This window comes from Budorcas taxicolor, chromosome 11, assembly GCF_023091745.1.
Source record: "Budorcas taxicolor isolate Tak-1 chromosome 11, Takin1.1, whole genome shotgun sequence".
Classification (NCBI taxonomy): domain Eukaryota; kingdom Metazoa; phylum Chordata; class Mammalia; order Artiodactyla; family Bovidae; genus Budorcas; species Budorcas taxicolor.
The window spans coordinates 15,303,957-15,328,024 of record NC_068920.1 but is presented as its reverse complement, the minus strand read 5'-3'; the positions used below and the strand labels follow the sequence as shown (position 1 = coordinate 15,328,024).

The window sequence follows — 24,068 nt, the reverse complement described above, 5'->3', positions numbered from 1 at the left end:
TGGTAAAGAATCTGTCTGCCAATGCAGGAGACACAAGAGGTGAGGGTTTGAGCCCTGGGTCAGGAAGATCTCCTGGAGGAGGAAATAGCAACCCACTCCAGTATTCCTGCCTGGAGAATCCCATAGACAAAGGAACCTGGTGAGCTGCAGTCCATGGGATCACAAAGAGTTGGACACAACTGAGCACAGCACACACACACACGCACACACATGCACACACACACACGCGCACGCGAGCGCACGAGAGCAAAAGTTAATGAGCTAAGTCCATTTAGTTTGTGAGTTGGAGTAGAAATCAAGAATCTTGGTTCTCACTCAAAGCCTCCCCTGTTGGATCATATCAGGGAATTTCACAAATCTCTATTTGGCTCTTAGGGATTGTCAAAATGGCTTTGGAAAGATATCTTTACAATCTTACCTCCTGAGTCATTTCCTAAGACTTTTATTTAGCATTTACAACCTGTTAAAACACTTCAGGAAGTAATTTGCATAATTTAATCTCCAAAGTATATATCTATAGCTTTTAAGGAAATCTACCATGTAACAGTGATAAAGTGCAGTTGTTTTTAAGTGAATTTTGGTTTCCAGTATCAGCTGAATATCTTCTCTCAACACTGATGAATGTTTGCCTACCAGAGACAGCCTAACACTGATGATGTATATTTAATGGATTTTTACTGTACTAAAGCATATCTTTTGACTAGGTTTCAAAATCAGAATTGAGATGTTTTATTCAAATTTAGCTTTACTATTTGTAAAGCTCATAAATGTACACCTCATAAATGTAATTGATAATGTTATCAATTAAACATAATAAATAACATTTTAAAATAATATAGCTGAATCTTCAGTTACTTCATAACAAAAATAGAAAAAAATTGTTCACAGTATGACGTGTGAAACATTTGTTTTAATAGATTAAACATACGAGTTTAAGTTTTGTTTATTTAAGAGAAAACTATTTATTTGCTATCTAATAATAGAAATTCTCTTCCAAATACTGTGCATGGGACTTCCCTGGTAGTCCAAGGGCTAAGACTCTGGACTCCCAATGCAAAGGGCCCAGGTCTGAACCCTGGTCAGGGAACTAGGTCTTACAGGCCACAACTGAAGATTCCACAGGCCACAACTAAGACCCCGTGCAGTCAAATAAATGAATATCACCAAAAAACAGGACTTCCCCAGTGGCTCAGCTGGGGAAGAACCCATCTGCCATTGCAGAAGACGCAAGAGATGCAGTTTTGATGCCTGGGTCTGCAAGCTCCCCTGGAGAGGGAAATGGCCACCCACTCCAGTATTCTTACCTGGGAAATCCCATGGACAGAAGAGCCTGGCTGGCTGCAGTCCATGGAGTCACAAAGAGGCACAACGTAGAGACTGAACAACAACCACAACAAACCCAAAGTAAAAAACAAAGCAGTGTGCATACGTGCACACAAACATGCACTTCTGCACAGCTCCAAGTGCTTAATGAAAACATTCAATTTTCAAATCAGAACAAACTATAGAGATAAATTTTTGAGAACTGAGGGGGAGGAGGATTATTCACAAATTTGATTACAGTACTCAATTTGCATAATTAGATTGCAGTCAGTCATATGCCATTTTAAATCATTGAGCGCTGTATATTTATTGCTACTGCTCACCCGATTCATAAAGCCCTCATACACTGCTATAATAAATGCATGCATTACTGGCCACGAGATTAAAAAAAGTATCAGCACACTCCTGTTCAATGGCCAAATTTTTCTCAAAGGAAAGGATGCCTAATACATTCATGGACTACTTTTTTCCTTTAGATTTCCATTGCCAGAACTCACAGCTTCTAATCATATCTAGCAATCACATAGCAATTATGTGGGCCAGACACTGTTCTAAACCCTGAACAAGTATTAATTTATTTGATCGTCATAATAGTCCTCTGAGCTACCTGAGAGAGGCCAAGTGATTTTCACAGTGAGTGGCAGGGCTGGAATTTGAATTCATCTCCAGAGTCCCCACTTTTAACCACATCACATTAGCTTTGATTATAGTTATTTATCAACAAAATCCCACTTGTACTTAGCAAGCGTTGTGCTTGGCATGGAGCAGCGAGTTTTATTACTGCTAAGTATTAATCTCCTAACATTGGACCCAAAGGTTCTGCACAGGGTAGTAGATAGGGGAGGGGTGGGAGTGAACAGACAGACCCTGGGCAAAACCCTGAGGTGAGCATTTCCCAAAGTGTGGTACAAGGGTGCTCTGGGTTACAGGATGATTCTAGACGGTCCACAAATATTGTATGTTAATAGGATTTATTTCAATGTGTAATAGGGAAAGAACAACACATCCAAACTATGATTTCAGCGTATTTTTGCTGAGACAGAGCAAAGCCACAATTTAAGGAAAAATATTAAGCAAATAATAGTACAGACATTACGAGAAATGCCAAAAAATCATCAAAATTGTTGAAAGCCACTGAGTAAGAAGACACACGGCGACAGAGAAGAATAAACCTGACTCTGTACTACATCCACTCCTTCAGCATTAAGCCCTGTGCTCTGTCATGCTGACTCTCCACCTTCGGAAAAGAGCATTGCCTAGAGCCGGAAATATGCATGATAGCCCACCATCAGGGCTCTGCCTCCAAGTTTCTAAAGTAGGAAATGGCAACCCACTTCAACATTCTTGCTTGGGAAATCCCACGGACAGAAGAACCCTGCAGGCTATTCAGTCCATGGGGTCGTAAAAGAGTTGGACATGACTTAGTGACTAAACAGCAGCATTTGACAATTAGGCCAGAAAATCAATAAGGATAAAGAAGATTTGAGCAGTACAATAACCTAAGGAAACTTGACAGGCATCAAAGAACACTCAACAAGAGATATACAGTATTCCAAAGTGTGCATGGAACATTCTCCGGAACGGAACATACGTTAGAACACAAAACAAGCCTCTGTAGATTAAAAAGATAAAAGTCCTACATAGTATGTGTTCCTACCACAATGGAATAGAAATCAGTAATAGAAGTAACCTAGGAAATTCACAAATATGTAGAACTAAAACAACTTACTTCCAAATAATCAGAAAATCAAAGAAGAAATTGCAAGGAAAAGTAGAAAATATTTTGAGAGTAATGAAAGCCGAAGAAAACACACTGAAACTTATGGGATTCAGTTTATTGGATCTGGCAATGTGGAAAGCGTTGGTGACCATGATAATAGTTTTTTTCCATGATGTGATGGGCTCTGTGCACGGAGAACAAGACAAAGCAGCTGGTGACAAGATGATTAAGCTCAGTTGGTAAAGAATCCGCCTGTAATGCAGGAGACCCCGGTTGGATTCCTGGGTTGGGAAAATCCCCTGAAGAAGGGAAAGGCTACCCACTCCAGTATTCTTGGGCTTCACCTTGTGGCTCAGCTGGTAAAGAATCTGCCTGCAAAGTGGGAGACTTGGGTTCGAACCCTGGGTTGGGAAGATCCCCTGGAGAAAGGAAAGGCAACACACTCCAGTATTCTGGCCTGGAGAATTCCATGGACTGTATAGTCCGTGGGGTTGCAAAGAGTCAGACACGACTGCATGAATTTCCCTTTCACATTCAATGTAGATTTTGGACTGTAGAGAAAACTCTATGTGTTCAATTAAAAACTACATTGAGAACTTCAAATTCCTTCCAGTGAAGTTTATTTTAGTGATGGGTTTGCCAGAGTTAGCAAAAAATTTAGATGGTTCCTATTAGATTTAAATTAAGATAAACAATAAGTACTTTTTGAGTGTAAGTATATCCCAAATAGGGTTTTCCTGGTGGCTCAGACCATAAAGAATCTTCCTGTAATGCAGAAGACACAGGTTTAATCCCTGGGTTGGGAAGATTATTGCATGGACATACAAAAAGTATTGCTTATCTGAAATTCAGGTTTAACTGGGTATTCTGTATTTTATCTGGCCTTCCTTCTTGGGAAGAATGTTAAAATGTAATTTCATTCCTGGTCAAAATGTGGTAAAGGACATTTGATAAACTGAGAGGCTGAAAATGTCATTACCTAGAACAATTTGGTTGCTGAACTTTTGTGTGGGGAAAACATATTTTTACAAGCTGTTTACTTAATGGGAGAGAATATATTTGTATCATGCTTTAGGATATAAAAATCATGGTATGTGAATCTCTGATTATAGTTATTTTTGTGTTTCCTTTTTTAAAAACATAGTTTGACATTATTTCTAGCACCTATATGTTTTTATGCTTATATCACTTTATTAATGATATTGCTGTTTCTACTTGATACTTCCCTCTCCTTTCCAAATCTAAAACTACTGCTTCATGAAAGAAAAATATACTCGCATATTTTCTTCAAAAAAAGTTAAAAAAAAATAAAAATCAGAGATAATTTAATAAAGGTTTTAAAAAGCCAAGCACCACCCTTTAACATTTATATTTACCAACCTTGCATGTCAGACAAGCAGAGTCCTACCCCCTACCCCTTCAGCTGATGGTCACCCTGTTTATTTCTATTTCTATACCGCCTGGTTAAAGCAAAGAGTGTTCTGCACCAGTAATGGATTTTCCATTAATCACCCCTTGAGAACGGGGTCTTCTGATTCTCTCTCAGGCAGTTGAGCTACCCACATCACACGGCTCATCTGATGAATCTCCTTTGAACACGAGGCAGTCCGAGCCTCGGTTTTGGAGGGAAGAGGGTGGCTAAGCCTTTCTGCGCTCTCAGCCATCTGTGCTGCCCCACTGATGAATCAGAAGGGCACTGCTGAGTAAAAACGCCACCTGGCTACCTATGGGGGCCTCTGCCTGCGGAAAATAAGCATTCTCTTTTTTAATGTTTCTTAAGGGCTAGATTAAAAAAAAAAAAACAAAACAGAGGTGGAAAAGCCTTCTGCCTAGAAATGTTCACTCCAAATAGACTACATTCCTGACCCAGGTTTCCATAAACCACCTGAACTCATTCTCTTAACCACCCTAAGCACTATGCTTTTAAAGACCATTTCTGTTGCCAAGATGTAGCAAAAAAACAAACAAACAAACAAACAAACAAACAAACCCACCTTAATTCAACTGCACAGGTAATTCCAGAGAGGGGATGGGGGATGTACAGGTGCCATCTATTCCAGTCTCTATGTTCAGGCGTCAGTGCCCTTGGTTATAGGTTATAGTGAAGAATATAGTTTAATGCCCTAATTTACCTCATCTCTGCTAGTCAGTGCTCCCTGTCTTTCCCCCCAAAAGGCCTATTGTAATAAATTGAATCTGTTTAAATAAATATCCCACCTTCTGCATCCCAGCTTTGACAGCAGACTCCTACACACAAAGGAACGATAGAGCAGAGCCTTTCAAAAAAGGACAAAAACATCCTTCTCTGTGTATCCAAAACCTCATGCCCTGCTTATGTTCTATCGAAAGGCTTTTTCTAGTATAGCATTTTGATCCAACTGGTGCTTGGACCAAATTTTTGTTGTTGTTCAGTCGCTAAGTTGTGTGGACCAAATTTAGTAAGAGCCAATATAATATACCTCTAGATGAGAATATCTCTATATCCTTATTCGTATCTAGGGCTTCCCAGGTGGCTCAGTGGGTAAAAGAATCCGCCTGCAATGCAGGAAGTGAAGGTGGATGATAGTTCAGTCCTTGGGCTGGGAAGATCCCCTGGAGAGGGGCATGGCAACCCACTCCAGTATTCCTGCCTGGAAAATCCCACGGACAGAGGAGCCTGCTGGGCTGCAGTCCATAGGGTCACAGAGAGTCGGACACGACTGAAACGACTGAATATACACATCCATATCTATCTATCTACCTATCTATCTGTATATGAAATTGGCTCACAACGGTCAGATCTGACCTTCAGAAATCAGTAAGGCAAGTCCACAGGCTAGAAATTCTGGCAAGACTTGATGTTACAGTCCTGAGTCTAAATCCCACAGGACAGCAGGCTGGAAATTCAGGCAGGGTTTCTAGCTCCTGTATTGAGGCAAGATTGCTTCTTTTTCAGGCAACCTTTGTCTTTCCTCTTAAGACTTTCAACTGATCCTGTGAGACCCAGGCACAGAGTGGAGGGCTACGTGCTTTTATAGGAAGTCTACCAATCTAAATGTGAATCACGTCAATACACACCTTCACAGAAACATCTAGAATAAGCTTTGGCCAAAAGATTTAGCCCAGTAGCCTTGTATAACTACCCAACTTACTTGATAAAGGTGGATTAAAGAGACCAGGAATATACAGCTAGAAAAAGAGACTCAGATGGAATGTGATAAAATCTAGAAGTATTTGCAGTCATCTCCAGTACAGATGGGCTACCCCGTGGCTCAGCAGCAACGAATCTGCTGGCAATTCAGGAGCCTCAGGAGACATGCGTTCCATCCCTGGGTCGGGAAGAGCCCCTGGAGGAGCACGTGGCAACGCATACAGCATTCTTGGCTAGAGAATCCCATGGACAGAGGAGCCTGGTGGGCTACAGTCCATGGGGTCACAAGTCAGACATAACTGAGGCGACTTAGATGTATGCACAGATGGCGTTGTAGTACTGGGTGGCGTTTGGGGACATGAGCTTCAGACAAAACTGAAAATAGCAGAGGAAAGGTTCTGCTGGGAAGAACCTTTCACAGCTGTATAGTGGGAGCCGAGATTGGGCCTCGCCCTTCCTGCCACTGTGAACGCCAGGAAGGCTGTTACTTTAGTGGGACAACTTGAGGGGTGTAGTTCCTTCTTCTCCGTTCAGTTCAGTCACTCAGTCGTGTCTGACTCTTTGTGATCCCATGAACTGCAGCATGCCAGGCAGCACGCCTGACCATCACCAACTCCTGGAGCTTGCTCAAACTCATGTTCATTGAGTCTGTGATACCATCCAACCACCTCATCCTCTGTCATCCCCTTCTCCTCCTGCCCTCAATCTTTCCCAGCATCAGGGTCTTTTCCAATGAGTCAACTCCTTGCAGCAGGTGGCCAAAGTATTGGAGCTTCAGCTTCAACATCAGTCCTTCCAATGAACACCCAGGACTGATCTCCTTTAGGATGGACTAATTGGATCTCCTTGCAGTCCAAGGGACCCTCAAGAGTATTCTCCAACACCACAGTTCAAAAGCATCAATTCTTCAGCGCTCAGCTTTCTTCAGAGTCCAACTCTCACATCCCTACATGACCACTGGTAAAACCATAGCTTTGACTAGACGGACACTTGTTGGCAAAGTAATGTCTTTGCTTTTCAATATGCTGTCTAGGTTGGTCATAACTTTTCTTCTCAGGAGCAAGCGTCTTTGAAATTCATGGCTGCAGTCACCATCTGCAGTGATTTTGGAGCCCCACAAAATAAAGTCTCTCACTGTTTCCATTGCTTCCCCATCTATTTGCCATGAAGTGATGGGACCAGGTGCCATGATCTTAGTTTTTTAAATGTTGAGCTTTAAGCCAACTTTTTCACTCTTCTCTTTCACTTTCATCAAGAGGCTTTTTAGTTCCTCTGCACTTTCTGCCATAAGGGTGGTGTCATCTGCATATCTGAAGTTATTGATATTTCTCCCGGCAGTCTTGATTCCAGCTTGTGCTTCATCCAGCCCAGTGTTTCTCATGATGTACTCTGCATATAAGTTAAATAAGTAGAGTGACAATATACAGCCTTAACGTACTCCTTTTCCTATTTGGAACCAGTGTGTTGTTCCATGTCCAGTTCTAACTGTTGCTTCTTGACCTGGATACAGATTTTTCAGGAGGCAGGTCAGGTGGTCTGGTATTACCATCTCTTGAAAAATGTTCCACAATTTGTTGTGATCCACATAGTCAAAGGCTTTGGCATAGTCAATAAAGCAAAAGTAGATGTTTTTCTCGAACTCTCTTGCTTTTTCAATGATCCAACGGATGTTGGCAATTTGATCTCTGGTTCCTTCCTCTCCGAGGAACTGAAATTTCTCCTTTTTATTCAGGGGCAGAGGTTTTACATTTTTTTAATTATTTATTTACTTATTTGACCTTGCCGGGTCTTAGTTGCGACATGCAGGATCTAATTTAGTTGCAGCAAGAGGACTCTGACTTGTGGCTTCTGGGATCTAGTTCCCCGTCTGGGGATTGAACCTGGGCTTCCACCAGGAACGTCCCTGAGATTCTATATTATTTAGAGGATTTGTACAGAAACATGGGAAACTTACGCTTTACAATCTGAAATAATTGAGTGAAAATGAACCAGAAAACAGGATGTGGTCAAGAAGTTTGCTTATAAGCAACCTCCCTAAGACACAGAGGAAAAGACTGAAGAATAACGCATCAGATGAAACAAAAGCAGTTTGTTATCCTCAAGTCTTTCCCATGGACCTTGGCATCCTTGGGTCAAGCTCACCCCTCTGAGAATGGGACTCAGTACATCCTTAGAAGGAAGACAGATGGCGAGACGCCAACATTTCAAATACGGATTCCATCACACATCTCCTGTTTGTCTTCTTTCATGATTCATTCCCGACCAGAGCTCAGGTCACACTTACAAACCACCTACACATAAAACACAGCTTAGAATACTCCTACTTTATTATATATATAAAAAATTTATTTGGCTGTGCCAGGTCTTCACACATGATCTTCATTGCAGATTGTGGGTTCTAGTTCTTTGACCACGGATTGAACCCAGGCACCCTGCATTGAGGGTAGGAGTCTTAGCCACTGGACCATCAGGGAAGTCCCCGGAATACTTAGACTTTGAAGGCTTGGTTTGACATATAACTGATTCATTTTGCTGTACAGAAGACACTGACATAACAAAGTAAAGCAACTAATGCTCCAATAAAAAAAATTTTTTTAATAAAATGGAATAAAAGCTTAGCTTGTTTTGACAAAATTTAATTAGTATAATTTGAAGCTAGACAAGATTATGTATTAACAAACTAAAATGCTTTTTATGTGGAGAAGAAAAGAGAACTAATTATATGCAAAGTTCATATATGTAAGATTTTGTCTACTCCTCAGTGTGGTAAATGTACCATATTGCTCTGGAACTCTTGCTTTGCTACTATTTGGTATTAATAGCTAATGATATTGCTTTACACTGCACTGCTGGTGGAAAACACTGAAGAGATACTCACGATTTTCATGAGACCCTGAAGATTCATTTCTTTAATGAGGATAAGATGCCTTGAATCTGTGAAATGTTATACCAAGCATTTGCTGAACCTGAAGGGTGTAGCGAGTGGTGACAGAATAACTAATGTTATCAGTGACCTGTATCAGTTGTGCAAATGCCAGGAAAATAATTTCAAGGTGATTTCTCAGGTATTTGTAATAGATCATAAATCAAAAATGGCTGCTGACTAGTAACATCAGACATTCCAAAAGAGTTTCTAGAGTATTCTTTGGACTGTAAATGTAAAAGTTGTTCTCAAAAATATAAATATATCTACTTTAGGTAATCCAGAAAAGAATGCATAAATATAATTTGAGTCTCCACGATTATATCCTGCTCTTTAAGTGCTCTCCAAGGGAGATTTTAAACTAAGTGAGAAATCAGTTCTAAAATGTATAAATGGAGTCTCTCCTAGGAGTGTGGCGGTTAGAGCTCTGAGGGTCAACTGCAGGGAGCTCGGGTTTGGTCCCTGATCAGGGACCTAAGATCTCACAAGCTGCATGGTGCGACCAAAAAAAAAAAAAAAAATGTAGAAAAGGAGTAAGGAATGATGAATTATCCTTTTCTTACTGGACGCTTGCAGTGGTGATATATATCAACTGAGATAGGTATTGAGTCTGCCTCAAGGACACAGGTGCAAGGCCCTGTACCAAGGCCACAGAAGCAGAGACCAGAACCAAGGTCACCTCCAGAACTGCCCGAGCCCCTCTGTAACCATTGCCAAAGGCCCTCCCCCAATCATCTCTAGCAGGCTTCCTGACCCCCAAATTAGGCAAAAATGCCCACTCATGGTAGTCACCCTATAACACCCAAACTAATCACCTAATACCAGCCTTCCAGCAGGAACTTTCTTTGTTTTGAGTCTATAATTGGCCACTAACCCATGAAAAGCATTAGCTCTCACTGGTCTGACAGGAGGTCAGCCTACTGGATTTGCAGTGCCTTCGTTAACTCTGTACTTTGTCCTTAATAAACTCACTGCTTTCTGCAGGACTCTATGTCTGAAAATTCTTTTCTAACTCGGCTTCAGACTGCCTCAACAATAGGGATGGCTGAAGGGAGAACACTTTGGGGAAGTGGGGCAAGGAGAGACTATTAGGAGCTGAGTTTGAACACATTGAGTTCAAACTACTAGATTTCTCAGTAAAGTGTTGAGCAGGTTATTGGATATATGGGTCTAGAGTCCAAGATGGAGGCATAGAATTGGAGACACAAGTTTGGGAATCATCAACATACAATCAAACTTGCCATTGCTAGGTTGTAAAATGCTATTCAAATATAAAGTACCATTACTAGTAGAAGGCAATGGCACCCCACTCCAGTACTCTTGCCTGGAAAATCCCATGGATGGAGGAGCCTGGAAGGCTGCAGTCCATGGGGTCGCTGAGGGTCAGACACGACTGAACGACTTCACTTTCACTTTTCACTTTCATCCATTGGAGAAGGGAATGGCAACCCACTTCAGTGTTCTTGCCTGGAGAATCCCAGGGACGGGGGAGCCTGGTGGGCTGCCATCTCTGGGGTTGCACAGAGTCGGACATGACTGAAGCGACTTAGCAGCAGCAGCAGCACTAGTAGTTACTCATGAACAACACACCAACAGTCATTGGCCCACTAACCCCTTTGTTTGGAACACCAAAGGTACTTTTTGTAGAATGAAATAATGTCATTTGCAGCAATTGATGGACCTAGAGGTTATCATACTAAGTGAAGTAAGTCAGACAGAAAAAGATAAATATCATATGATATTGCTTATATGTGGAATCTAAAAAATGATACAAATGAACTTATTCACAAAACAGAAATAGACTCACAGACTTAGAAAACAAACTTATGGTTACCAAAGGCGAAAGGGTGGCGGGGGGGGGGTATAAATTAGGAATTGTGGATTAACAAGGGCTTCCCAAGTGATGCATTGGTAAAGAATCCGGCTCCCAAAGTAGGAGACACAAGAGACGCAGGTTCAATCCCTGGGTTGGGAAGATCCCCGGAAGGAGGAAAAAGCAATCCACTCCAGTATTTTTGCCTGGAAAATTCCATGGACAGAGGAGCCTGGTGGGCTACAGCCCAAGAGATCACCAGAGTCAGATGTGCACTGCACTGGGGGTTACAAAATATAAAACAGATAAACAACAAGGTACAGCCCAGGGAACCATATTTACTATCTTGCAATAATCTATAATGGAAAAAAATCTGAAAGAGAATCTAGCTATCTATCTCTGAATCACTTCGGTGCATACCAGAAACTAATAGAACATTGTAAATCAACCATACTTCAATTTTTAAAAAAGATACTTTATGAAAAAAATTTTTTAAACAATACAATTTTTGGAAAACAAGACATATATACAAGTGCTAAATTTTTCTTGGTTTATTCTTAATTATTTCATTGTCAATTTTAAATACTAAGAAGTTCGGAGGTTCTCAACTGATTTTAGGCTTACAACATATTATCAATTGGAAGCCCTGAGAAGGCCATGTAATGACATCTTCTTCAAGAGTGCTTATCTTCCTAGGAAATGAAGAGCTCAAAATGTGAAATATAGTCTCAAAAGAACCTCGAGGCTGCTAGGTCAGCCATGGTCTTGATAGGAATCATGTAACGAAGGATATGCTGCTAATCTTTGATAAGGAACATGCAGGTAGTTTAAAAATATACATACTTTTCAACACTCCATCCTGTAAGGAGAATTGAAAGAAACATCAATTAAGGTCTAAGCATTGAAAAATTGATTATTGAGGATGACACAGTTTACGAAAAGTAGAAGGATGAGGGTTTATAGAAGGGAACTCCCCACATAATGATAACATTAAACCACTGCCAATCCTGATGCTATGCTGGGCTCAGAACACATATTTTGCCATTTTGCTGTTACATATCTACATGTCAGTCCATCAGATTACAAATAGGAATATTTAAGAATACAACATTGCTCTGCAATATTTGAAGAATCAACACTCGAAAGTAAATTGTTGAATTTCTAGCTCTGGAAAGGGTGGAGTGGCTCGTATTGAACTAACTCTCCTTCAGGTGGTGGCTATAAACTCTGGACAAATATAAAGCTTAACTATTTGAAGGCCCTGGGAAAATCCACCAAAGTCAAATAGAAATTGGGGGAGGGGGCAGGGATTGGAGCCCCGAGGGAAGAGAACCAGGATGACTGGCGTCCGGGGCTACACAGGGTGTGTCCTATGTCTCCTGAGGGTGCATCCCAGTCTACACCAGCAGGGCAGCTAGAACCAGAGCAGAAGACCGCAGGGCATCTGGCTTGGCAGAAAATGGAGGCTAGAGATGCTGGCGCAGCTGGAAACTTAGCCGGGAAACACAGAGCAGCCACAGAGAGGAAGTCCTCCGAATCTGGGTACAAATTCACTTTAAAACTCTTGGCTGACCCCTGACCTATGCTCATTTAGACAAGACTCCAAGGCAACTGTTAAAGCAACAGCTGGAAAAAACTGCTGAAACAGAGCAACCGTGTTGTAGGCTGGGGGCTAGGGAGACCGAACATAGCGCTAGTCTCACCAAGGTGGAAGGGACCGCAAACCCTGTGAGGCCTTCCATCAGAACTCTAGAAGGGCCATAGGGCGTAAAGTTTATATCCTAGATCCAAAGACTATGCCCCAAAACTAATGGCAAAACTACAACAAATTCATCTTTATTTTTTTCTTGGGGGGGCCATACTGTGTGGCATGTGGGATCTTGCTTCCCCCATCAGGGATCAGACCCTTACCCCCTAGAATGGGAGCCGAGAGTCTTAACCACTGGATCACTAGGGCAGTCCTTTATTTTGTTTTATTTATTTTTCTGTTTATTTGCAAACCCATCTTAAAAAGTGAATTTTTAAAAGTGAATTTAAAAAATTAAGGGAATTCCCTGGTTAGGACTTGGTGCTTTCATTGCCAGGGCTTCTGCTCAATCCCTGATTGGGCAGCTAAGATCCTGCAAGCCATGGGAAATACGCCCAAAACAATTAACTAAATAAGTAAATAACAACATCTAAATAAATACCTCTAAAGTATCCATCTGTATGGAGCCAATTAAAGCTTATACTTACCAGTCAAAGACTTGTGTCGTGTTTTTATTTTTTTATTGATGATGTCGGTCTTTACTTTTATTTTTAAATTTCTTTATTTTTAATTGGAGGATAATTGCTTTATAATATGGTGCTGGTTTCTGCCATACATCAACATGAATCAGCCATAGGTATACATATGCCCACTCCCTCTTGAAACTCTTTCCCACCTCCCACCCCATCCTACCCCACTGGGTTCTCACAGAGCACTGGGTTTGAGCTTCCTGTGTCATACAGCAAGTTCCCACTGGCTATCTGCTTTACATATGGCAATGTGTATGTTTCAATGCCACTTTCCCAATCCATCCTACCTTCTCCTTCCCTCTTTGTGTACCTAAGTCTTTTCTCTGTGTCTGCATCTCCATTGCTGCCCTGCAAATAGGCTCATCAGTACCATCTTTCTAGTTTATGTATATATATGCATTAATATATGATATTTGTTTTTCTCTTTCTGATTTACTTCATTCTACATAATAAGCTCTAGGTTCATCCACCTCATTAGAACTGACTCCAATGTGTTCCTTTTTATGGCTGGGTAATATTCCATTGTACATATGTGTGGTGTTTTTAAAACATGAAGTTTACAGTTATTTCTCATGCTTTAAAAAGCTGCATTGATTTCCTGAGTTTTTAAACTTTAACCTCCTCCCAAGTATCCCACAGCAATCCAGATCAAAAAGTACACATTTTAATAAATGAAAAAAGGTGGGAATGAAAATTGGGATTTCAATAGTCACTTGTCTTTACAATGTCCCTCTAGTGTTAAAAAATTTTTTTTCAGAGCTTTTGAACTTCCTTTTGGGCATAAATTTGATGATATATCATATTACCATAGAATCATCTAAGTCAGTGTATAAAACATAAACAAAGTTGCTGAACCTAGAAACATATTGATAAAGATCAGCTCCACAAATTCCTTTGACAGAAGCAAACACACTTGAGGTGATATAATTTATGACTTCCTGTGAAGCAAGACAGATTCTAGACTTATTTGTGAAAGTTATGAAGTGAACTGAATAGTCTGTGTAAACACAGTGCAGTGAAGTAGCTGCTCCTTGACAGACAGGCCAGGTCTCAGGTTCCCAACCCTGCCCTGTGGCCCTTCAAGATAATCAAAATCATCCATAGGGATTCTTCCTGGCTAAAGTTCCCGTTGAGTGTTTTGGCTTCAGTGTCTTTTGATCTCTTCCATGTGAGCCCTGGCTTCTGCCTGAAACTTCTGGGACCACCCTGGGGCAGGTGCAGAGGGTTTCAGTGCTAGGATGACACCACCCGTCTAAGTCACATGGTCCTGTTCATTTGAACTCCTAAATATCCCTTGTTCTATCTCCGTCATTACTGCTGTAGTTGGATCCACCACTTCTTCCTGATCAATTGCCATAGCCTCCTTTGTATTCTTTTGCCTCTAGACTCACTGCTGAAATCTACCTTACCCACTGCTGCTTTTGTGATCTTTCTGAAATGCAAAAGTGAACATGTCACTCCTCTGTAGAAAGTTCTTCATAGTTCTCTCGTTACTGCCTGGTAAGGTTCATAGCTGGGCTATAAGACCTCCATGATCTAATTTAACACTTCTTATTAATAGGAGAAGGCAATGGCACCCCACTCTAATACTCTTGCCTGGAAAATCCCATCGATGGAGGAGCCTGGTGGGCTGCAGGCCATGGGGTCGCTGAGGGTTGGACACGACTGAGCAACTTCACTTTCACTTTTCACTTTCATGCATTGGAGAAGGGAATGGCAACCCACTCCAGTGTTCTTGCTTGGAGAATCCCAGGGACGGGAGAGCCTGGTGGGCTGCCATCTATGGGATCACACAGAGTTGGACACGACTGGAGCAACTTAGCAGCAGCAGCAGCAGCAGCATCTTTTTCACTTTACGCTTTGAGAGGACCACGACTGTCTGTCCTGCTACTCTGTCATTATTCCAGAGCCTTGACACATAATGGATAATTGCTAGCAGGTATATCACTACCCCACGTCTCATGCTTCTAATTTATGGGCCTTTTTGCTAGCTAATTGAGCTTCTTCTTGGTAGAAACACAAGTGTGCCCATCTCTCACAACTCGAGGCTAGTTACTTTCATTCGTTTATTTATTCACCATTAACCCATTTATCTTGTGATTTACCACAGTATTTTTTGGGCTGCAAAATCACTGTTGATGGTGATTGAAGCCATGAAATTAAAAGACGCTTACTCCTTGGAAGGAAAGTTACGACCAACCTAGATAGCATACTCAAAAGCAGAGATATTACTTTGCCAACAAAGGTCCGTCTAGTCAAGGTTATGGTTTTTCCAGTGGTCATGTATGGATGTGAGAGTTGGACTGTGAAGAAAGCTGAGCGCTGCTTATTTAACTTATATGCAGAGTACATCATGAGAAACGCTGGGCTGGAAGAAGCACAAGCTGGAATCAAGATTGCCAGGAGAAATATCAATAACCTCAGATATGCAGATGACACCACCCTTATGGCAGAAAGTGCAGAGGAACTAAAAAGCCTCTTGATGGAAGTGAAAGAGGAGAGTGAAAAAGTTAGCTTAAAGCTCAACATTCAGAAAACTAAGATCATGCAAAACTGGTCCTATCACTTCATGGCAAATGGGGAAACAGTGGAAACAGTGGCAGATTTGAACTGTGGTGTTGGACAAGACTCTTGAGAGTCCCTTGGACTGCAAGGAGATCCAACCAGTCCATTCTAATGGAGATCAGTCCATTGGAAGGACTGATGCTAAAGCTGAAACTCCAGTACTTTGGCCACCTCATGTGAAGAGTTGACTCACTGGAAAAAACTCTGATGCTGGGAGGGATTGTGGGCAGGAGAAGGGGACGACAGAGGATGAGATGGCTGGATGGCATCACCGACTCGATGGGCATGAGTTTGAGTGAACTCCGGGAGTTGGTGATGGACAGGGAGGCCTGGCCTGCTGCAGTTCATGGGGTCGCAAAGAGTCGGACACAACTGAGCAACTGAACCGAACTGAACTGAACACCGTGACTGGTACCAAATTCTTTGAGTGAATGAGTGAAAATGAATTCAGAAGTGTGGCCCAGGAGTTAACATGTATCTGAGAAGTTGACCAATATAAAGAATTGCAATCCAGTGCAGTTTTCCCCAGGCAGTACAAAATACAAGGATTACGAGGCGAACAGTTGGCTTCCTCTTGCTCTTCACAAGCCTGGGAACCAGATTCAGTGAATCAGGACTCTGTAGAACGAGTGGGAACAAACAAAGGGCAAACAACCCAACTTCTTATAAATAAGTGCAAAGGTAATCAGGACTGCCCCAAGCCCCAAATGAAATAGCAGAAGAGGAGGAACTCCAGCGGCTTCCAGGTGTTCCCGGAGGCCCCGCCCCTCGGAGGCGGGGCGAGCGCCCATGGGCGGGGACTTCTCGCTTAGCCCCGCCCTGTGGGCGGGGTGTAAACGGGAGGGCGGCGCGGGGGCAGATGCACGCCTGCCGTTTCCTAGGAGATGGAACACACAGGACTCCCGAGCTTCACAAGGGAGCGAACGAGGTAAGCGGCCGGCGCGGGCAGGTAATCCCGAGCGGGCAGAGGGGCGGCCACCGTCCGTCCGACCCGGGCCTGTCCTGCGAGGCGGCCCGGCATGTCCCCTGGGCGCCCTGTCCCACCGGGGTGGACCTCTGCTGAGAGAAGGGGCCTGGACACCGGTAGGGGTCGGGGACTAGGGGGAGGAGGACTCGGGGAGGGGCGGGGCTGGCCGGCGGGGACGATCTACCCGCTCCCAGCGCGGTGGGTTTGCTCCGAAGCGCCCCTGGCCACTTTCCTGCGTCCCTAGACGACGGGGTTCAGTCCTGGATTGGAGGATGACAGTGGGCATCCTTCAGTCTCGGAGACCCTCACCCCCGAGCCTCTATCCTAGAGTCTCCCATCGTACCCCCTCACCCCGGACCTCCGCCTCTCGCTTTAGTGCCTGGGCTGGAGGGGACACTACTTTGAGGAGTGAGGTGGCGGGATCGGGTCTCGAGAAGGCAGGGGAATTGAGTTCAGAACTGTTACAAAAATGAAAAAGGAGGAAAGAGAAAATGGGTCCAAATTCAGTGCATCCCAAACGGCTCCCAGGTAAAAGCGGAATCCTGGCGCAGGGTGGACTAGCGGGCCCCCCGGGTCCCCCTCGCCGAGCCCACTGCTGCGGTCGGCGGGACACGCGGGTCCCCCGGGACCACCCGTACCCGCAGGCCGGAGGGACTGCGCGCACGGAGTCTTAAGGGCCCTGGTTTGCTGAGGGTGGGGGGCGGGCGGGGGGAGGAAAAATATCAGAAATCAGAGCGTCAGGGAACGAAAACTGCTTCCTGATTTGCGAATAAGACGGGCACTTAGTGTAAGGACAGGGTTGGAGTCGCGGGAGGGGAGGCAATAACACTGGCTTTTTATAAGGTGTTCGTAATCTCAACTCTAAACGGAAAGAAATGTATGTAATTGTGTTTAATCTTTAAATGATCAGGCAATTGTTCTAATTGTAACGGAATTCTCATAGAGTCAAAGGTATTGGAGTTATTTTAATCAGAAAAACAATCCCTAGAGTCGAGATAGTAATCGAGGCAAAAGTTACTTTCCAGCCTTTCGGCCTGTCTTTACCGTCCCCATCCCCCCAACCTCCATCGCCGCTGAGTGACTGAGTGACCGGAAAAGGAGAGACCCTTCGCTCCGCCCAAGGAGGCCACCTTCTGCCTGGGCAAGGCAGAAGCTGGCTTTGGGCAAAGGTGTTTGATCTATTTGTTGGGGAGGGGTTTTATTTATTTATTGGGGGGGGGGCGTTTGCTTCGTTTTAAAACAGTTTGTGAATATTAGCACAGAGCACCATGCTTTTATTTTTAAAACACAAAATCTTTGTTTTCCCATTGCAAAAGCTCCCCTTTTAATTTATGTAAACGTATGACTTGGTTGGTTTGAAAGCTTTTTTCTGTTTTGCTTTTTAAACAACTGAATGATTTTTATGGCATTACTTTAAAAACAAACAAACGTTAATTCCAACCTTAGAGTAATAACATTACAGCAGATTGTGCCAAAGCAAGATGAAGACGTGGAGAGGTTATCTGCTCAGTGATTGGGCAGACACAGATGTTTACCCTTCATTTGCCCTCTCTCTTAATCGTCTTTAATCCTTTCTAAATCCCTTATTAGCTGGTAGAAGCTGTTGAGAATAAAGCTCAAGTTTACAGTAATTGTGCACTTAGCTAAAAATAAGACATCTAGAATCAGAGAGAAATGGTAAGAGTATTTAACTAATGGAAGTCTGTAATTGAGCCTCTCAATAAATGTTTTTTTTTCTCCTTAAACCAGAATATAAGGTGTGTATAACTCATAAGAAAGTACTGTAGCTTGATTGTAGAAAATTCCAAGTTCCTAACAATTCTGTTAAATTAATTGAGGATCATAGTTAAATTACATTTACTTGTGTTATGCCTTGTTGCATCCATGTTGAAATATATACATGGAAATATTCATGTGCAAAAGAAATCTTTTTAATACACCCCTATTTTGCAGAATTATTTTCCAGGGGTCCACAGAGAAGACCTGATGTTGGGAAAGGTTGAGGACAGGAGGAGAAGAGGGCAACAGAAGATGAGATGGTTGGATAGCATCACCAACTCAAAGGACATGAACCTGAGCAAACTCTGGGAGACAGTGAAGGACAGGGAAGCCATGGGGTTGCAAAGAGTCGGACACGACTTAGCGACGGAACAACACAGAAACAGAGAAGAATATACGTAGTTTGCAGAGAAATATCATTGACTGTGAACTGGGGACCTATAGGCAGTCTGTCTTTTAAATTACATATACTGCTTTTTGACTAGTAAATCAGTTTAGGACCTTCCTATGCTACACTGATAAGAACAGTTGTTTACGGGCTATCAATGAGTAGATGCTGTGCTATGCTAAGTCCCTTCAGTCATGTCTGACTCTTTGCCACCCGATGGACTGTAGCCCGCCAGGCTCTCTGGCCATGGGATTCTCCAGGCGAGAATACTGGAGTGGGTTGCTATGCCCTCCTCCAGAGGATCTTCCCGACCCAGGGATCGAACCTGCATCTCTTGAGTCTCCTACATTGACAGGCAGGTTCTCTCCCACTAGCGCCACCTGGAAAGCCCCTCAGTGAGTAGGTACATGGAAATAATTTAAAAAACCCTTTATACATCTATGCCTGTCTACATTGGGCCATTATCCTTGTTTTCAGGGGGATAAGGAGATAGCTAGAATGGTCAGCTTCTCACCCTGGACAGCTGTTTATTTTGTAATTAAAATGACTCAAAAGAGACCTTTCTGATGCTTGCTTTGGGAGCATAGTATGTAAACTTGCATAAACTCCAATTGCCTTGGAACCACACATCAGACTTTTAAAAATCCGTGTCATACCCATAATCTTCACCCCCTCCAACAAAAGAAGCCGAGAAACGGCTGTGTACCTCTTTTATTTTTCCCTGAATATAAGTATCCTATGCTATAGCACTTGAAACAAAATGTGTTTCCAGTGTTTTTTCTTTTTTTGGAAGACTTGGAGTGAGGTTTCTATTACAGCCACTCCAAAACAAAAACAAAAACAAGAACAAACAACTGGGCTTCCAAGCTGGAGCAGGAAGGCATCAGTGGTCTGTTGTGCTACAATAGTATTGGTGGTGTTATGGTTGATGCTCTTTACAGGGTAAGAGAAAGAGGCAGTTCATTCCGCTTTTGCAGGTGGTTGAGCCACTGCAAGGTGAAATTTCCACGTTCCTGGCACCCCTTACCTCTGAAATTCTCTCCCCACCTGGGCAGCTCCCTCTTCACTCCTTTCTCTTTTGTCCTTTTCTAGAGGTGCCTATCGGAGAAGGCAATGGCACCCCACTCCAGTACTCTTGCCTGGAAAATCCCATGGATGGAGGAGCCTGGTGGGCTGCAGTCCATGAGGTCTCTAAGAGTCAGACTTCACTTTCACTTTTCACTCTAATGCATTGGAGAAGGAAATGGCAACCCACTCCAGTGTTCTTGCCTGGAGAATCCCAGGGACGGGGGACCCTGGTGGGGGCCCTTCTATGGGGTTGCGCAGGGTCGGACACAACTGAAGCAACTTAGCAGCAGCAGCAGCAGCAGCAGAGGTGCCTATAATCACCATCTACCTCTTAGACCCTCAATGTTTGTCCTCACTTAGGTGTCACCCTGAAAATAATCTGTTGCATATGCAGCAGATTTGCAAAGAAAAGATGCTGCTATTTATCCCATTAAAATTTAATTCACTAACTTGGGGGTGGGGTAAAAATAATAACTTTCTTAATGAACTCCAGTTAGACTCCCTTCTCCCCAACTCACTCACTCTCCCTTCACTGTTTCTGGCCTAATTTTTCAGTGTCCTTCCAGGTTACTGGCATGAGCCAGATCTAGCCCCACGGCGTAGTCGGGGTAGGGAGACCTCTGTGTACTTTTCAGGTTGTTTATAGCGTCTTGCCGGGTTAGGATGAGCAGTTAGGAATCTTTAGGGGGTGGTGGGGGGGGTGGGCAGCCTTCACTGTGGGGTAGATTCTACATGGTTTGGGAGTGAAGAGGGGTGGTTCTTTTAGCTGCATCAGTGATTGTAATAGCTAGCAAGGATGGGTTGTTTAGAAGTTGGGGATGCACTGAAACACCAAATAGCTTCAGGCTAACGCAACTATTAGACTAACGCCATCATTGATTCTCTTGATTGATCCTAGGTCATTTAATCCCTCTGCGTTTTTATTGTACATTGTTACTGCTATGATGAACACTGTGGCCTTTTGGACAAATATATTCTCTATATTGTTACTTAACCAGAAAGAATTGGTAAACCTCTGAAGAGCACATTTCCTTAAAAGACCTTAAATAGTGAAGCTAGAAAAGAAAGTCAAGCAAACATTAAGTGAATTCCCTGGTGGTTCAGTGGTTAGGACTTGGCACTTTCGCTGCCAAGGCCCTGGGTTCCCTCCCTGGTCAGGGAACTAAGATCCTGTAAGACGTGTGGTGCAGCCAAAAAAAAAGAATGTCAAGCAGTTTAACATCTGATAATAAACTGAAAAATACTGATTTAATAAATTTCTAAATGATCAGAAGGAATGCGTTTTGTAGCCCATGTTTCGTTTAATCAGAGCACCAAACAAACCCCTTCTGCATCTTAGAATACAGCCTTGTGGCAGGATGATAATAAATTTTTAAAGCAGCATAAGAATGATAAACAGGCATTACCAAACAAACCCCCAAAGAGCTTTCAAAATTATCTTTCCTTACCTAAATAATGGAAAAATTAAGGAAACCAAATACACATTTTAGTCAGGAACTGTGCAGGGGGATGTTGCCTTTCTTTGTATTAATGCCCTTTTGTTTAGAACCTGTGTCTATGTATGATGTAAAGATCACTTGCAAAAGAACTTCATTTTCAGACAAATGGGGAAGCATTTGCTGGCATTTGTTGAAACCATTTACTAAGACATAACTGAGCCAGATGAAGGAACCACTAAACAGAAATGGAATTTACTACTGAGATCTCTTTGTCAAGATCCTGGCCACAGAGTTAGTGTGGCCTAAACTACTAACGCGCCTTTGAAGGGGTTGCTATCTGTAATGAAGTAAAATAAATGACAAATGAAAGCACACTCGCTGTTATTTAAAAGCCCCACGGGTTCTTCCACAGCTTCCTGTGGACAAATGTGTCCCGTGCAAAGGGAACTGCCTCGTTTAGTGCACTTCTCTGCTGTGCTTCCGCAGAAAGGCCTATTTTTGGAAGCCTTGGGTACTTTGACAATTACAATATATTCTTGTTGCTCCTACAGTTCTGCATCTAATAGGGAAGGAATTTCTGTGATTTTATTTTGTGGAAGTAGTGCTACAGTGAAAGAAAAATGAGCATTGATTGAAGCATCAGATTATAAAAGGCATTTTAATTTTATTTTTTTTGGCGGAACCACATGACTTGTTGGATCTTAGTTCCCCAACCATGGATGGAACTCGGACTCTCGACAGCAAAAGCACAGTGAATAACCACTGGACCTCCAGGGAATTCCCTATAAAAGGCATTTTAAAACAAACGATGTCTTTTCATAGTGCTAAATGTTGTTACCTTCCGTGGCTAAGAATATAGCCTTGTAGCAGGAGGATAGATTTCTGAAAGCAACATAAGAATGATAAACAGGTGTGAAATGAGAAATTGTTCCTTGAAAGCTGAATTGAGACAGAAGAGTGGGAGGAAATTATTGCACAGTTGTAATGAAGGAGGTACTATGGCTTTATGTGCTTTGGTTTATTTTTTTAAATTATAACAAAATCAGAACCTATCGAAACCTGTACCCTTCTAATATATACACATCCACAACCCCTTTTCTGTAGTTTTGAAATCCACAAAGCTCTGAAAGATGAATTTTCAGAAATTAATTTGTGCAAATTCATTTGCAATAAAATATGACCCGAATGATGTGAGGCCACTTATGGTCTTTATTTCTTTTACTTAGTGAACTTCTCTTACATTCTCCTGCAGGCACATTAAGATGCTCTTTGGGAGATGTTATGTACCCTCCTACTTTTCTGTGGTTGGTGGTTTAGTCGCTAAGTCAAGTTTGACTCTTTCGACCCCATGGACTGTAGCCTGCCAGGCTCCTCTGTGCATGGAATTTCCCAGGCAAGAATACTGGAGTGGGTTGCCATTTCCTTCTCCAGGGGATCTTCCTGACCCAGGGATGGAACCTGGGTCTCCTGTGTTTCTTTACCCCTGAGCCAGCAGGGAAACCCTCTATTTCTTTTCTAACATATGCAAATACCCGGATTCCAAACAGATCTGGCCCAGGAATTTCACATAAGGGATTGTGGTCCAAATTAAACACGATGCAAAAATTGATTCTAAGAATGGATATAGTGAAGAATCTGATTTTCCACAGTCTGATGTGGACTCCCATAGATTCTATTGCTGCTGTGTCGTTCAGTTGTGTCTGACTCTTTTCGACCCTATGAACTGTAGCCCACCAGGCTCCTCCGTCTATGGGGATTCTCCAGGCAAGAATACTAGAGCGGGTTGCAGTGCCCTCCTCCAGGGGATCTTCCCAACCCAGGGATTGAACCCAGGTCTCCTGCATTGCAGCGGATTCTTTACCAGCTGAGCCACCCGGGAAGCCCATAGATTCTATTATAGTCAGTTAAAAAAAAAAAAGGAACCACAAACATCATTAAGTCAGTGTTTATTGGGTTCAGTTTCATTACATGGTACCATGTATTAATAAATGAAGCATTCTGCAGTGATTTTCATCAGTCTATCAAATGTGAACGTCATTCCAAATGGCACAAGTGATTTACTGGCATGGGCTTAACAATTAGTGTTTATCTTACAGTTTTCCTAGGTTACCAGTAAATTTTTGGAAGCGATTCTTTAATGAATATTCCTTTTATTCTTGTTTTTGTTTTTTTTTTTTAACAGGGTGTTCTTAAGAATGGAAGCACCATTTCCTTGCCAGATTCCTTACTGCTGTATCTTATGAACCTACAGAATCTTGGGGAAGAACCTGTATTTAATGATGACAAAACCTGTCACCAGTGTAGTAACAACGGTCTAAGGGCAGAAACAAATAAAAATAAAAGACGCATTTATATTTATATACAACAAAGACATCATTTCCCGTGGACAGCCTGCGCCGCATTGTTCTTCCGAGATGAACCGGTACACGACCATGAGACAGCTGGGGGACGGCACGTACGGGAGCGTGCTCATGGGCAAGAGCAACGAGTCCGGGGAGCTGGTGGCCATCAAAAGGTACCGCGGGCGACCCTGCCACGTTCACCCGTCTTTCTGTTCCTCTCCTTTGCTTGCTTGAGAACGTATACAAGCGCAGAGAGAAGTCTGGTCCAGACCTCACGCTTGTTAGGCCATCGTGGAATGCCATTCTGGAGACAGCACTGCAAAAAAGGAGTTCT

General features: G+C 42.8%; 1 protein-coding gene across 1 annotated transcript in view; it reads left to right on the top strand.

Annotated features, from left to right (window-relative positions):
* The first annotated feature begins 23,806 nt into the window (after nt 1-23,806).
* Nucleotides 23,807-24,068, top strand: part of MAK (male germ cell associated kinase) — a 41,472-nt gene continuing 41,210 nt past the window's right edge. The window contains exon 1 of the mRNA XM_052649445.1: nt 23,807-23,907. Coding sequence (XP_052505405.1) covers nt 23,807-23,907 — 101 coding nt within the window. The remainder of the gene's footprint in view (nt 23,908-24,068) is intronic.